This window comes from Chiloscyllium plagiosum, unplaced genomic scaffold, assembly GCF_037043375.1.
Source record: "Chiloscyllium plagiosum isolate Xiang-an unplaced genomic scaffold, Cpla_swu_hap1 HiC_scaffold_1, whole genome shotgun sequence".
In the NCBI taxonomy this organism is placed as follows: Eukaryota; Metazoa; Chordata; class Chondrichthyes; order Orectolobiformes; family Hemiscylliidae; genus Chiloscyllium; species Chiloscyllium plagiosum.
Genome location: NW_028270139.1, coordinates 8,609,207 through 8,625,609, shown reverse-complemented (window position 1 = coordinate 8,625,609; position 16,403 = coordinate 8,609,207). Strand labels below are relative to the sequence as shown.

Below are 16,403 nucleotides of genomic sequence, written 5' to 3'. Positions count from 1 at the left end.
AGTTAACTCTGCTTTCTCTCCACAAATGCTATCAGATGTACCAAGATTTAACTGCAATTTCTGTTTTTATTTCAGATCTCCAGCATCTGCAGTTCTTTATTTTATTATAAATAGAGAGGGCTTTATTTGATTTTTTTTGTGTACTAAACTTGTGCTCTTTTGTTAAAGAACAATGGTAGTCTTGTGTTGAAATGTTCAATGACCAATCACCACAATAACCAACTGTAAAAATAAAACTTATGATCTATCAAGCCAGGTTTCATTCTTGGATCTGACTTGCAGAGTATTACCATTTGTGATCATTATAATAACTTCTCCAAACATGACTCCTTTATGAAACACTCAGAAAGGCAGAACAAAGAAATAACTTTGTCCATACATTTAACAAATGGACGAGAAAATAGGCCTCCTTAAAAAGATGAGGTATCAATATCTGGTGCAGCCCAGAAAGGGAATCTCACATTATTGTGACATTCTGTGCAATTCGCAAGTGGAGTCAACAAGGGGATGATAGCTTGGATGCAGACAAAATGAGTGATCGACAACAATCTTCTGAGGATGAAGCTGAGCCTGAGGATCAGGATATTGATCAAGAGGGCAACTGATGAATGTGCGACAGAGCAATGCACTGCAAATCCTGAGAAGGCAGAAAGAAACTAATTGAAACTCACTTCAGCAGGGAAAAGGACTGCCTTCCTCTCAGCCAGTTTACCAACAACTCCAGATCCCTGTAGTAGAAGCTGAAAGCTAGCTTGTCATTTATTTGCAATATTTCCAAACTAGATTATGAATCTTCTCATATGAAATAGGGAGCCTGATGTCTACCACACTTTCCTCTGGTCAACTGAGAGTTGTGGTCCATGAAACTTGGTGAATATGATGATGTTATCACTTTAACAAGGCTATTTTGTCTTTGGGTTATTTTTAAGAGAGGTCGTAAAGACAGAGGTGCAGTAATGTCTGGGAAGAGCCTAGTCTAACAATGGCAGGGGAGTGGCAGTTTTCCCAGTTCAGGTTTTTTCTAGTTTGGTTTAGCTGTAGAAGTCAGAAGCTGCTGCAGTGCAAAGTTTCAACAGATGATTCCTGACTGACTTTTCTCTCTAAAATTTTTTTGGATGCTGTTCCCTTCTGCCTATAAGAACCTGTGCCAAGGGGTGTGTTTATGGGATGTTGCTGGATTAGAGCTGTTCCTTAGTTAAGTTGCTAAATTGAGTCAGTTAGGTTTTCCAATAGTTAGGTTATTTTAAATTCCGTTTTCTTCTGTTCGTGTTTCAACTGCAATGTTCAAATAAATTCTGTTTTGTTTAAAGCCAAAGGGTTTGACCAGCTACATCACACCTGGAACATCCACTTCATCTGCCTTTAAAATAAGAAAAAGTTAGGGAGGAGGCTACCTTCTTAAAATATTTTGAGTGGGTCTGGTCTGGTGCATTACAGTGTGTGCAGTAGCATTGAGGTAGCAGAGAGAGGATGGTGCCACTTACCCTTGTACAGTACAAAAGATTATTAAGCTTCTTCTTACATTGATATGCACTTTATTTAATCGAGGAACAAGCACAGAACCAGGCTGCTGTGTGCAGGTTGGGTGGTTCTGGTGGAATGGTCTCCTGGAGCAATTCACTGGGAAAAGGAATGGCCCATTTTTCACCACCTCATCCATGAATGTCTCCAGATCCTTGTCCATGAAGGAAGCAGTTAGCTTGCCTTTCTTCAGGGCCATGTCTTCAATGACAAGGCTCAAACATCACAGGGGGATTGGTCATTCCTGGTTTCCAGTGTCTGAAATGGTGTGCAGCAATGCTTTAATTATGCCTCTGACTATGCAATTTTCCAAGAAATGCACCCAACAGCCCAATTTCATAATCAATTATATGAAGACTTGAAGTTTGGGAAAATTTGCGCTGGGTCACAGCAGACCAAACACCATGAACTTCACTCGGCAACACCTTTTAACTACAAAGGGGAAAACTCTACCCCTTGTCTTTACTGTATCAGCTATGTCATGTGACTATGTTGAACCCTTATTATCATAGAGAGAGAGAACTGGGTAAGCAGGTGTTAGTTACTGCCCTGCAGAGTGAGGAATCAAATCCAGATGCTGTGGAATTTGATGTGCCTCAAAATATGTTAAACAATGAGGAAGTCCTTGAGGAATGGGGTAGGTTAGTAAACTATCTGTCTCAGGAGCAAAGAACGTAGTTGAAAGGTTTGTTACAAATGTATAAAGACATATGTAGGAATAAGATGGGGTGGACTAATGCTATTGTGCATGACGTAGACATAGAGAATACCACTCTGATAAAACCACGCCCCTACAGAGTTAATCCTTTCAAAGCCAGACAGGTCCAGAAAGAAGTGGAGGCCATGTTCAATGAAGATATCATCAAACAGAGTCACAGCGAATAGAGTTCATCGATCATCTTAGTTCCCAAACCTAATGGGACTCAATGGTTTTGCGTGGATTATTGGAAGGTCAACGTTGTAACAAAATCAGACTCATACCCAACATCAAGATTCCAAGACTGTATCAAGAAAGTTGGACAAGCCAGTTACATCATGGAAGTTGGACTTACTGTGTGGTTATTGGCAAGTACCTTTATCAGAGATAGTGAAAGAAATTACTGCGTTTGTAACTCCAAATGGGCTATATCAATACAAAGTGATGCCCTTCGAATGAAGAACGCACCTGTCACATTCCAAAGTCTCATGAAGAGTAGCGGTTGCGTTAACAAACTGTGCAGTCTATCTGGATGATGTGGTGGTCTTTAGTGAGTCCTGGGAAGATCACGTGTACAGTTGGCAGAGCTCTGACCAAGTAAGAGAAGCAAAACTGGTAATAAACCTAAACAAAACTAAATTCGCAAAAGCAGAGGTGACGTTCTTGGGGCATAACTTCGGTCATGGAAGGTTGACCCCAAGGAATGCAAAGACGAAGGCCATCGAGAAATTTCCATGACCAACCTCGAAGAAAGAAGTACTTCGATTTTTGGGACTAAGCGGATTCCATTGAAAATTTGTTCCAAACTTCAGCAGCGTAGTGGCACCATGAACTGGCTTGCTGAAGAAGAACACAAAATTTTGGTAGACAGAACAGAGCCAGGTGGCATTTGACAATTTAAAATCAAAATTAACTACTGCACCTGTTTTAGCTACACCAAACCTTTTGAAACCTTTCAAAGTTGCTTTTGATGTTAGCAACATAGGAGTTGGAGCTGTACTGCTACAGGAAGATGAGGATGGAATTGAACTGCCAGTTGGTTATTTTTCAAAGAAACTCAACACCCACCAGAGAAAATACTCTATGATTGAAAAAGAACTATTGAGTTTGGTACTGGCCTTACAACATTTTAATGTTTATGTCACGAACAATGCGTTGGAAACAGTTATGTATATGGATCGCAATCTTGTTAAATTCTTTGAATGCTTTAAAGACAAGAATATGAGAGTATTTCCTTGGAGTCTTCTTATAATACAGAGTTTTTAATTTACAAATCGTGCATGTTTCTGGTCATAAGAATGTAATAGCAAATGCGTTATCATGTATTTCACTGATAAAGCAGAGATGAGGTTGGTATCTATTCAATGTTATATTTTTGTGGGAAGAAGTTAATATGAACTTAGATTAAAGTCATATGTATGTCATGGTAATGTGGCTAAGGAATAGAGAAAAACATGAAGCCATCTTTTCATTGTGATGGCTCATTTTTTTTCCTTAAGTGGGGTGGTGTTATGAAGGTGTAGGTTTGTACTGTACCTTTAAGGGAGAGTGGAAGCTGGAACAGACCTAGAGAGGTACAGAGAATGTTGAAAAATTTAAAAACGTAACATTTGGTTGTGAAACAAATAGCTGAAGCTGCAATGCTATGGTAAACAACAAATTCGAATTTGGCCAAACAATTTAAGTTATGCCACAAGATACCAAAATCCAATAGCATTTGAATTTAAATGTTTTGATGACATCAAACCAATGACATGGTCCAATGTTTTGGGGAATATAAAATCAGGTATTTTGAATAGTTAGCCACAGCGAAGAGCACCACCAAACACAGACGGCCTGCACTCTCTGAAAGGTACCTTTTATATGAAATTTGTGAAGCAGAAGATGAAAGAAAAGACCCAGGAAAGTACAGATGAAGATACCAAGGGAACAGTGGCAACTGGCTGGTTTTGAAATTGGATTTTTTTTCTGTAAACTTAATCGGGGGGAGGGGGTTTTATTGGATCAGTATATTGTTGTAGAGTGGGATGCAGATAAATTGATCAGGCAAAGGGGGATTACTGTGTAAATAGTTGTTGTTTAATATTCTTGTGTTTCTTGGAGTTAAAGAATAAATTGTTAATTTTTTCTTTACATAGAGGGATTTTTGCAGTTCTTTGTCACTCATATTTTAACAAATTACGAGGCGAGGTGAGCTTTTCTGTGGGTCTGGTTCAAATTAGCAGAAGGATTTACCCCATGTCATAACACTATGTAATTCAAGAGTATAATGGAATGTTAACTTTATTTCAAGGAGAGTGAGTTACAAAGATTTTGAAATTATTCTTCAGTTGGTCTGACCCCCATGTGGACAACTGCATTGTGTTTTTAGTATTTTGCTTCAGAAAGGATATCTTGGCCTTGGTGGCATTATAGCGCAGATTAACCTGAATGATGTCATGCTTATAGGATCAAATCATGAGGATAGGCTGCTGAAACCTTTATATCGTCCTTATTATAGAATATTGAGGAGTTATCTGATTAAGATGTTTAAGTGGTAGATTTTCTTTTGATAGTGTAACTGTGGAGAAACCTTTCCAGTAAGAGAGTAAAAATTGAATGACATAATTTTAAAAGTACAGCTGAATCATACAGGATGAAAATCAGTATTCACTTTTTCACATAAAAACTAGTAGAAATCCAAGGCCATGGATTTCAAGATCAATAGAGTTTTCAAGATTGAACGAGGTTTTGATTTTGTAATCAATAACATCAAGGACTATATGGAGTCTAGGTTCAGATCAGTCATGATCTCATTAAATGGTGAAGCAGGCTCAAGAAGATCAATAGCCCAGACTAGTTTCTAATGCTCCCACTGTCTAGCATTGCTATAGTGAGAGGGTCTCTAAATTTTAAACGGTCAGAAGATATTAAGCTGGATTTTCATGCAGATTGCCACTCTACCCCATCTCTTTCCTTAAAAAAGAAGTCTCTGCACCTTGGAGAGGCAATTCAGTTCAGGTCTTCATCAAAAATGTGCAGTTGTACTTCCATTCTGACAGTTCTTTCCAAATGCAGAACAGTCGGGGGAAGGCAAACAATATCTCCTTTTCATAGCAGTCAGTTGCAGTTTCCTGAAATTTAAAAGACCTGACAGCCACTTTGAGAGCTGCTGTTGAATCTCAGCACATAAGGCAACTATGATGTTCGGGTGCTCTGAGGATAGAGTGCCGGATGGTTAGGGGGTGTAGGTTAGCTGGTGCCTCTGAGACAATTGTTTTCCTTCATCTCAGCAGGTCTGGCAGCATCTATGGGGAGAAAACAGTTAATGATTTGAGTCTGACAACTCTTCATTAGTTCTGATCTTCTGCATCCGAAGTTCTTTGTTTTCTTTTCTTTATTTTTAAACTATGACCCTTAGGGAAAACACCCTTTGGATGGTTTCCCAATGGGCGGCACAGAGCTCAGTGGTTAGCACTGCTGCCTCTCAGAGCCAGGGACCTGGATTCAATTCCAACCTTGGATGACTATCTCCCAGTGTCTGCATGGATTTCCTCTAGGTGCTCTGGTTTCCCACCACAGTCCAAAAATGTGCAGATCAGGTGGATTGACCATGCTAAATTGCCCATTGTGTCCAGGGATGTGTAGGCTAGTGGATTAGATGTTAGAAAATGCAGGGTTACAAGGATAGGGTAGGGGTCTGGGTGGGATACTCTTTTGAGGGGCAGTCTGGACTCAATGGGCTGAATGGCTTGCTTCCACACTGCAGGGATTCAATGCTTCTTTCCACATCCACTTGGTCAAGTCGCCTTATGATCTTATATGTTCCAATTAAGATCTGACATCTCTAAATTTCAGAGAATACAGGCCTTGCTTGTCTAGCCTTTCCTCATAAGACAACCTGCTCATTCCAGATATTAGTCAAGCAAACCTTCTCTGTACTACTTCTAAACATTAACATCCTTCCCTATGAATGGTGACCAGCACAGTTAACAGTACTCCAGATGTAGTCTCACCAATGCCCTATATATCTGAAATATTACCTACCTAGGAGGGGAAAGTGAGGTCTGCAGATGCTGGAGATCAGAGCTGAAAATGTGTTGCTGGAAAAGCGCAGCAGGTCAGGCAGCATCCAGGGAACAGGAGAATCGACGTTTCGGGCATAAGCCTGAAGAAGGGCTTATGTCCGAAACGTCGATTCTCCTGTTCCCTGGATGCTGCCTGACCTGCTGCGCTTTTCCAGCAACACATTTTCAGCATATTACCTATCTACCCTTGTATTTAATTCTCCTCACAGTAAAACATAATGTTCTATTAACTTTCCTGATCATTTGTTATTGCATGCTAACCTTCTGTGATTTATGCATTAGGAGACCCAATTCTGCAACCTTTACCATTGAGATAATATGCTTCAAATTTATTCTTCCTAACAAATTGGACAATTTCACACTTTCTCATGTTGAACTCCATTTGTCAGATCTTCATCCACTCACTTAACCTATCTTTAATATCCCTTTGTAGAGCCCATATGTCCTCTTCACAATTCATTTTCCTATCTATTTTTATGTCATCAGCAAGTGTAGCTACCACTCCTTTGATCCTTTCATTTAGGTCAAGTCCCTGGTAGGGGGCAGCCAGGTATGCATCAGGTTCACCAGTGGAGTGACGATTCAAGTCCCGTTCAGTGGCAGGATAGGGAGAAGGGAGGCAGTCAGATTCCGGGGAATGTTGTTTTGAGTCCAGCTTGCAAAAGGATGGGGGTGATTATTGGGTCAGATCAGGTCGCATAGAAGTGAGAGGCAAGGTTGTAGTTTTAGATCTTGGATGGGGTGATGTCAAGACAAGTCAGGTGCTGAGGGGTTGTGGTACTGGGTCGACTCCAGGCTGTAGCATCTGGGCTGGTTTGGGGTGGGGGGAGAGGTAAGCTGTGTCCTTGGGATTTAAGGGGTATGAATGATGCAGGGGAGTGGAGGGTGGGGGTCAGATCTGTTGGGAAGTGGGGTTGAGTTGGGTTGATACTCGGGGTGGGTATTGGATCAGGGTGTATTAAAGGTCTGGGAAAGTGCACTTGGGTTGTATGTATATGGTGGTAAATAGGGGTCAGTTGAATAGTTATTCAGGAATTAGATGATATGTTTAATAGTCTAACTTTTCCTGAGTAACAATTTCACTTAATTTCATTGAAACTATCTGAAGTCTTCAATGTAAATGTAGACTTTAAGACAGATCCAGGCATAGAGCTGAAACACCAAAGGGCAGAAACAATAGTGGGAGCTGTATATAGAGTATATAGACCCCCTCCCCCCAATACCCAAACTGTGGTGTAACTTCAGGGATGGTGTTAAACAGGAAATTAAAGACACAAATAATAAAGGTACAGATGTAATTATGGGCAACTTTAATCTGTGTGAAGGTTTTCTGGATCAGTATACTGAGGAGCCAAGAAGAGAACAGGTTATCCTAAACCGGGTATTTTGTAGTAGTGAAAATGGAATATACCAAATCTAACTGTGCAAGGAGCCTTGGGGAAGGGAGATCATAATGTGATAGAATTTTTCATTAAGGTGGAGAGTGACGTAGTTGATTCTGCAAGTAGGCTCCTGAATCTGAATAAAGGAAGCTGTGAAGGTATGAGGTGCAAACTGATGATAATAAAATTGGGGACTTTACCTAAAGGGATGACAATAGATTTACAATAGCAAACATTTAACGAGTATACGGAAGAATGTAACAATTGTTCATTCTTGTTTGGCACAAGAATCAAAATGGAAAGGTGGCCAAAACAGGGCTAACAAGGGACATCAGGGATAATATTAGACTCAAGGAAGTGGCATACAAATTGGCTAAAAAGTAGATGTGAGGGTTGGGAGCAGTTTAGATTTCAGCACAGGGGGACAAAATAATTCATTAAGAAACAGAAACTAGGATACTAGAGGAAGATTGCAGGAAACATATACACTGATTGTAAAAGCTTTTATAGTTATATGAGGAGAAAAAGATCAGTAATGACAAATTAGGTCTCTTACAGTAACAAAACAGTGAAGGTTATAATGGGGAACCAAGAGATGTTAGACCAATTAAATCTTTTGGTTCTGTCTTCCCAAAGAAGGACACAAAAAACATTCTAAAGATGCTGGGGAACACAGGGTCTAGTAAGAGGGAGGAACTGAAGGAAATCCATGCTCGCAGGGAAATGGTTTTGGGGAAATTGATAGAATTAAAGGCTGAAAAATTCCCTGGCTTGATAATTTACACCGCACGGAAGTGGCCTGAGAAAGCAATGCATTGGTGATAAACTTCTAAAATTTTATAAACACTGGAACAATTCCTATGAATTGGAGAGCAGCTAATATAACCCACTATTTAAAAATGGGTGATAGAAAGAAAACAGGGAATTAAAAACCAGTTAGCCTGACATTGATAACAGGAAAAATGCTAGAATACATCATAAAAACTTTAATAGCCAGGTACTTGGACAACATTGACAATACTGGTGAGGGGGAGCATGAATTTATGATAGGGAAATCTGCTTGACAAATCTACTAGAATTTTTCAAAGATTTAATGAGCAAAGTTGATAAGGGGAATCCAGTGGATAGGATTTACTTGGATTTTCAGAAAGCTTTTGATAAGAGATATAGCACATAAAGAAATATAAGATGTGAGAGATTAGATGTAAAATTAAAGTGCATGGAGCTAGGAGTAGCTATGGACATGGTTGGCAGACAGGGAACAAAGAATAAATAGGTCTTTTCGAGTGGCAGCCAGTGATTAGTGGTTTACGACAGTGATTAGTACTTGGCCCTATGATTTATCAGCATTTAATCCATCAGTTTTCCCAACATCATTTCTCTGCAAAAACTGACTTCCTTCACTTCACAATATATATTAATTATATGAAGGAACTAAATGTAATATCTCCAAGGCTGCAGACACCACAAAGTTGTGTGGGAGGGTGAATTATGGGGAAAATGCAGAGATGTATATGGAGTTCAGTAAGGCATTTGGCAAGGTTCCTCACAGTAATCTGGTTAGCAAGGTTAGATTTCATGGAATATGGGGAGAACTAGCCATTTGCATACAGAACTGACTAGGAGGTAGAAGACAGAGAGTGGTGGTGGAGGATTGCTTTTCGGACTTGTGACCAGTGGCGTGCCAGAAGAATTGGTGCTGGGTCCACTACTTTTAATCATTTCCATAAATGATTTGGATGCGAACATAGGAGGTATAGTTAGTAAGTTTGCAGATGACACCAAAATTGGAGGTGTAGTGGACAGTGAAGAAGGTTACCTCAGAGTACATTAGGATCTTGATCAGATGGGTCAACGGGCTGAGGAGGGGCAGATAGAGTTTAATTTAGATAAATATGAGGTGCTGTATTTTGGAAAAGCAAATCATAGCAGGGCTTACACATGGAATGGTAAGGTCCTGGGGTATGTTGCTGAACAAAGGGACTTGGATTGCAGATTTATAGTTCCTTGAAAGTGGAATCACAGATACACAGGATAGTGAAGAAGGTGTTTGGTATACTTTCCTTTATTGGTCAGAGTATTGAATATAGGTGTTGGAAGGTCATGTTGCGGCTGTACAGGACATTGGTTAGGTCACTTTTGGACTATTGCATGCAATTCTGGTCTGATTCCTATTGGAAGGATGTTTTGAAACTTGAAAAGGTTCAGAAAAGATTTACAAGGATGTTGCCAGGGTTGGAGGATTTGAGCTACAGGGAGAGGCTGAATAGCCTGGGGCTGTTCTCTCTGGAGCATCAGAGGCTGAGGGGTGAACTTATTGAAGTTTATAAAATCATGAAGGGCATGGATTGGATAAATTGACAAAGTATCTTCCCTGTGGGGGTGAGTCCAGAACTAGAGGGCATAGGTTTAGGGTGAGAGGGGAAGATATAAAAGAAATCTAAGGGGCAACTTTTTCACGCATGGAATGTGTATGGAATGAGCTGCCAGAGGAAGAGGTGGACGCTGGTATAATTGCAACATTTAAAAGACATCTGGATGGGTATATGAATAGAAAGGGTTTAGAGGGAGATGGGCCAAGTGCTGGCAAATGGGACTAGATTAGGTTGGGATATCTGGTCGGCATGGATGAGTTGGACCGAAGGGTCCGTTTCTATGCTGTACATCTCCATGACTCTCTGACTTAGAGAAGTTGGGTGAATGGGAAAATGCATGGCAAATGAAGTAAATTGTGGATAAATGTGAGGTCATTGACTTTGGTCGCAAAAATAGGAAGGCAGATTATTGTCTGAATTGTGATAGATTAGGAAAGGGACAGGTGCAATCAGACCTGGGTATCTTTGAACATCAGTTGTTGGTTTTAAGCACACCAATGCAGCGGGGTGGCAAAGAAGGCAAATATTATATTGGCCTTAATAGTGAGGAGACTCGGGTTCAGAGGCAGTGATATCTTGCTGCAATTGCACAGTGCCTTAGTGAGACTACATCTGGGGAATACTGTGTGCAGGTCTCATCTCCGTAGATGAGGAAGGATCTTCTGTCTATAGAGGGAATGCAACAATGGCTTACCAGACTGATTCCTGGGATGGCAAAACTGATATATAAAGAGAGACTGGATCAGTTGGACTATACACTGTAGTTTAGCAAAATGAGGTGGGAGCTCATTGATACCTAAATAATTCTAATAGGGCTAGACAGGGTAAACAAAAGAAGGATGTTCCCAATGACTGGGGATTCCAGAATCAGAGGTCACAGTCTAAAGATACAGGATAAACTATTTAGTACTGAGATGAGGAGAAATTTCTTTACCCAGAGAGTGGTGAGTCAGTGTAATTCTCTACCACAGAAAGACCAAAACATTGAATGTTTCCAAGAAGTAGACATAGTTCTTAGGGCTAAAGAAATCAAAGGGAATGAACAAAAAGGAACAAGTTACTGAGTTGGAAGATTAGCTCATTATCATATTGAATGATAGGAAAGGGCTTGAAAGGCTGAATGGCCTACTTGAGCACCTATTTTCACTATTTCTATGCTTCTAGTGGAACTGGTGGCCCAAAATTCAATTTTCTAGGCAATTTCTTTAGCGTATGCTATGACGGAGATTCTACCGGGTCCCCACGTGCAACTTCTATCTGTGGTGGGATAACAGCAGTCTGGCCAGTGGAAAATCCAGGTTAATATTTTTATTTTGTTTCTTTTTCAGCTATTGAGGTTTCTGGGGCATATCACTGCTAACTTTTTCCTCCTCACCTTGTCAACGAGTTAATCAAAAAACACAAAGAATCCTGGCCATGAAATATTGGCAAATGTCATTGGCACATGCACGTGATAAACAGACACTTGTTCCCATTGAAAGTGCGAAACAACAAATCCCACTCTCTGCTTTCAATTCACATTTGCAGTACATTTTGTCACAGCTGGTAGCAACATCATTAAAAGTACTTTGACTAATGCAATTATATGAATGCTCAATATATATCAAATTTTCACATTCTGTTACTTTAATGGAAATTTTAATCATTTAAAATAAATAGGTTAACATTCCCATTGAAACTGGAGAGACGAATTTGCAAGGAGTGCAAAAGCTTTCATGCATTAACATTGTTCACAGTAATCTCCAAGATAATGCTTGTAGCATGCTCCATGGCATCTTTGCTACTTAACAAATTCAAAGACTTCAATTTAATTGTTGAAGTGTACAAATATTTACCTAAAAATATATTTCAGTTGAGTTTTGGAATAAAAGAGATTTTAACATAAAATGATGTTTCTGACTGTTTTTTATTTCATTCATGAGGAGATTATTTATTTTTCTTGCCCACAGCATGTGGAAGAATGAACCAAGTATCCTAATGTTTTTCCAATTGCATCTATATAACACTGAAAAACAAATATGTATATCATATGTAATCCATGTTCCATAGACTTAATTCTTCATCTAGCTTCTTCCACAGTTTGCAAAAAAGCTTAATATTAGTAATAGTAAAGATGAATTAGACACACAGCATGGAGAGTTTTTGCACTGAAATATTGTTTTTATATTATTTTATTTGAGAAAGATATAATATACTTTAAGAAACTTCTATTTGAGGCTTTAAAAGTTAATTTATTTTCCAGGAAAACATGCTTTCTGAGTCTCAAGGTTGAGAGGAGCTAGCACATACTATTTGTATATCAAGGTGATTCCAATTTCCAGCTGGCGAACTAGGACTCTTAACACCCACATCCCCTGACAACTGTCCAATTATGTACATCACACACAGCCTACTGTTTGCAGTAGAAGTAATCAATAAAGGATGTGGTTGAGTGAACACAGATTTTGGCTGAACCAATGCATGAAAACTTAATCATTTGTTCAGTGTGGAGAAATCAAATATAGCAGAGATGAAAACAGTCACTCTGGGGGGTTGCCAATTGTGCCACCAAGTTTAAGGACCAGAGCTTTTAGCAAGAAGAAAATGGGACTGGTGACAGGTGGAAATTTAAACGACTTTCTTCATTTCATGAATTAATGTAAACACTTTCAATTAATTTTTTTTGCTCTGGCCATTTCCAAAATTTCATCTGAGAAAGAACCAGTTTAATTTAATAAATTGTGATGCTTACTGGACTGTTGAATTGCCTTTAATATAAATGCAGTCTTATAACGTTTGAGGTATAATACTGTAGATACATTTGTAACTAAAAAAACACTTCTCCCCATTGGGAATTCACTTAATCATCTCGGACTGACCAAAAAAAATGAACAAATAGAATGTTAAGCTCATGGAAAATAATCTTTGAGCAATAAAATGCATTTCGAAAACTGAAATCAAAATCTAAAATCTTTTAAGAGTTTGAAATACTTGGTTTGTAACTTTAAACATAAAGTAATATATTGGCTGGAACAACATGTTAGCTAGATCTTTACTCTGATAAAACATCTAATATTTGCCTGTACTTCATGCCATCTTTGAACTCTGCCTAGCAAATAATTGGATAACGTTCATGCAAGGGTCATTCAAGAAGGGCATTTCTTTGAATGTAAGTAGGTTGTAAGGCTTGGCGACTGACCTCTAACAATTTAGTTTTTCCACAGTTGATTGAATTCTCAGTGATAAATTCCATCTTACCTTATCAAGGCTTTCGCAAGAGCTTCATAGGTTTTGCCTAAACTAATGTCATCGTCCATGGATTTGGAAAGCTCCAAATAAGTCTGCAAGAACTAAATGAAAGAGACATAAATTGTGCATCATAAATAAGAGAAATAAACTGCAAAAATAATGAATTGTTTTTGAGCACATTCTATTTTTCACTTACTTTGTACAGTCTATAATATTACCTGTATTAAAAAAATGTTGAACAAAAAGAGGTTTCTTTTGTCATAAGCTTGTGATATTATTTAATAAATTTGCTATATATGGCTAACATAGATATATTTCAGATCCACGAATAACCAAATAATATTCTTTTGTCTAAAGTTTTCAGTGTGTTTTTTAAAATTGAGACAGAAAGGTCATTGTCTCGAAAGTTTATGTACAAAAACAAAAAACAAAGAAAATTACAGCACAGAAATAGGCTCTCCGGCCCTCCAAGCCTGCGCCAATCCAGATTCTCTATCTAAAACTATCGCCTATTTTCTAAGGATCTGTATCCCTCTGCTCCCTGCCCATTTATGTATCTATCTAGATACATCTTAAATGACGCTACTGTGCCCACCTCTACCACCTCCTCCAGCAACATGTTCCAGGCACCCACCGCACTCTGCGTAAAGAATTTTCCATGTATATCCCCCTTTTCCCCTCTCACCTTGAACTCGTGACCTAGTAATTGAGTCCCCCAATCTGGGAAAAAGCTGACATTTCAAGTCTAACCGACCCTTTGTCAAAGCTAAAAAAAGGGAGAAATAGGGAGGTATTTATATTAGGGTGAGCCTAGTATATCTCAGCCTAATATAAATACCTCCCTATTTCTCCCCTTTTTTAAGCTTTGACAAAGGGTCAGTTAGACTCGAAATGTCAGCTCTTTTCTCTCCTTACAGATGCTGCCAGACCTGCTGAGATTTTCTAGCATTTTCTCTTTTGGTTTCAGATTCCAGCATCCACAGTAATTTGCTTTTATCCTGAGAAAAAGCTTCTTGCTATCCACTCTGTCTATACCTCTCAAGATTTTGAAGACCTCAATCAGGTCCCCCCTCAACCTCCGTCTTTCTAATGAAAATAATCCTAATCTACTCAACCTCTCTTCATAGCTAGTGCCCTCCATATCAGGCAACATCCTGGTGAACTTCCTCTGCACATCCTTTTGGTAGCTGAAAATGTGTTGCTGGAAAAGCGCAGCAGGTCAGGCAGCATCCAGGGAACAGGAGAATCGACGTTTCGGGCATAAGCCCTTCTTCAGGAATGAGGAAAGTGTGTCCAGCAGGCTAAGATAAAAGGTAGGGAGGAGGGACTTGGGGGAGTGGCGTCGGAAATGCGATAGGTGGAAAGAGGTCAAGGTGAGGGTGATAGGTCAGACTGGGGTGGGTGCGGAGAGGTCAGGAAGAAGATTGCAGGTTAGGAAGGCGGTGCTGAGTTCGATGGATTTGACTGAGACAAGGTGGGGGGAGGGGAAATGAGGAAACTGGTGAAATCCGAGTTCATCCCTTGTGGTTGGAGGGTTCCTAAGCGAAAGATGAGGCGCTCTTCCTCCAACCGTCGTGTTGTTGGTCTGGCGATGGAGGAGTCCAAAGACCTGCATAATCCTTGGTGGAGTGGGAGGGGGAGTTGAAGTGTTGAGCCACAGGGTGGTTGGGTTGGTTGGTCCGGGTGTCCCAGAGGTGTTCTCTGAAACGCTCCGCAAGTAGGCGGCCTGTCTCCCCAATATAGAGGAGGCCACATAATATGGCGACCAGAAATGTACCCAGTATTCCAAATGTGCCTGAACCAAAGTCCTATACAACTGTAACATGACCTCCAACTTTTGTACTCAATACCCCGTCCGATGAAGGAAAGCATGCCATATGCCTTCGTGACCACTCTATCGACCTGCGTTGCCACCTTCAGGGTACAATGGACTTTTACATTCTCTGACAATCCCCTTCACTATTTGCTACTCCACCAATCTTACTGTCATCTGCAAACGTGCTAATCCGACCACCTATACCGTCCAACCGATCATTTATGTATATCACAAACAACAGTGGTTCCAACACAGATCCCTGTGGAACACCAATGGTCACAGTTCTCCATTTTGAGAGCCTCCCTTCCACTACTACTCTCTGTCTTCTGCTGCCTAACCAGTTATTTAAGATTTCTTTAAAATGTATTTTAAGATTTATCACTGAAACTTTGCAGGGCTCTGTTTAACAAGATTCTTTTGTACAGCTGTCATGTTCAATTAAATGCTCTTCTCTGAACAGTTTTGATAGCTTTCAGTTTAAATGTTGTGATATTGAAATACAGCATAATATTAGAGTAACATAGTGCTCTAATATTAGAAGCTACTTTATTACTGAAGATTAATTAACTCGACAAAACTAAAACATATGACCAAGACAAGTTGAAATGGGTACATAAAGGATGGAGCAAAGACTGCCTAACTAAGTAATATCTGTGCTGTTTGCTAATTATACTACGCTATCTTATTCGTTGGCTCCATCTGGGTGGGACGGAGAAGACATGAGTTTGGAAGGTCATGATACTACATAATGGCAGCCAGTGTTTCTTAAAGGGATGGTGTATTCTGGCTGCAAACATTGTGTAACAGAAAGAGAATGAAGTTACCGGTGAAGTGGGTTAGTAGGCACCAAAATACTCTGATCCTACACTAGTGGCTTTGGTGCAGACACCACAGAGAAATAGAAGCACACATTTCCCTGGTCCTTCAGCCACTACTTGGGAGATGATGTGAAGAGATTGCAGAATAGATCAATGCCAGGAGTATTTCCTCAAGTGCAATGAAAATAATCAAATAATACAAAATTGTTAAGATAGGAAGACAGTTAAAATTCTTTCGAATCAATGCTGCACCATCCACAATCTCATTGCCTTTAACATAAATGTGGCATTTCAATCAATAGCAATTGTTCAGTGATAATGTCATTGGGCTAGTAGCACTGAGACACAGGTAATGTTCTGGAGACTTGGGTTCAAATCCCAAGTTTTTTAAAATGTTTATTCATTTTATAGGATATGGGCATCACTGATTGGCCAGAATTTATTGCATGTCCCTAACTGCCCTTGAGAAGGTGACGGTGAACTGCCTTCTTGAACTGCT

The 16,403-nt window shown here is 39.7% G+C and overlaps 1 protein-coding gene across 2 annotated transcripts in view; it reads right to left on the bottom strand.

The window, feature by feature from the left end:
- The window catches only part of ttc29 (tetratricopeptide repeat domain 29), a 573,216-nt gene that overhangs the window by 226,128 nt on the left and 330,685 nt on the right, over window positions 1–16,403 (bottom strand). For both annotated transcript variants that reach the window (XM_043699397.2, XM_087986781.1), the window contains exon 8: window positions 13,280–13,371. In XM_043699397.2, coding sequence (XP_043555332.1) covers window positions 13,280–13,371 — 92 coding nt within the window. The remainder of the gene's footprint in view (window positions 1–13,279; window positions 13,372–16,403) is intronic.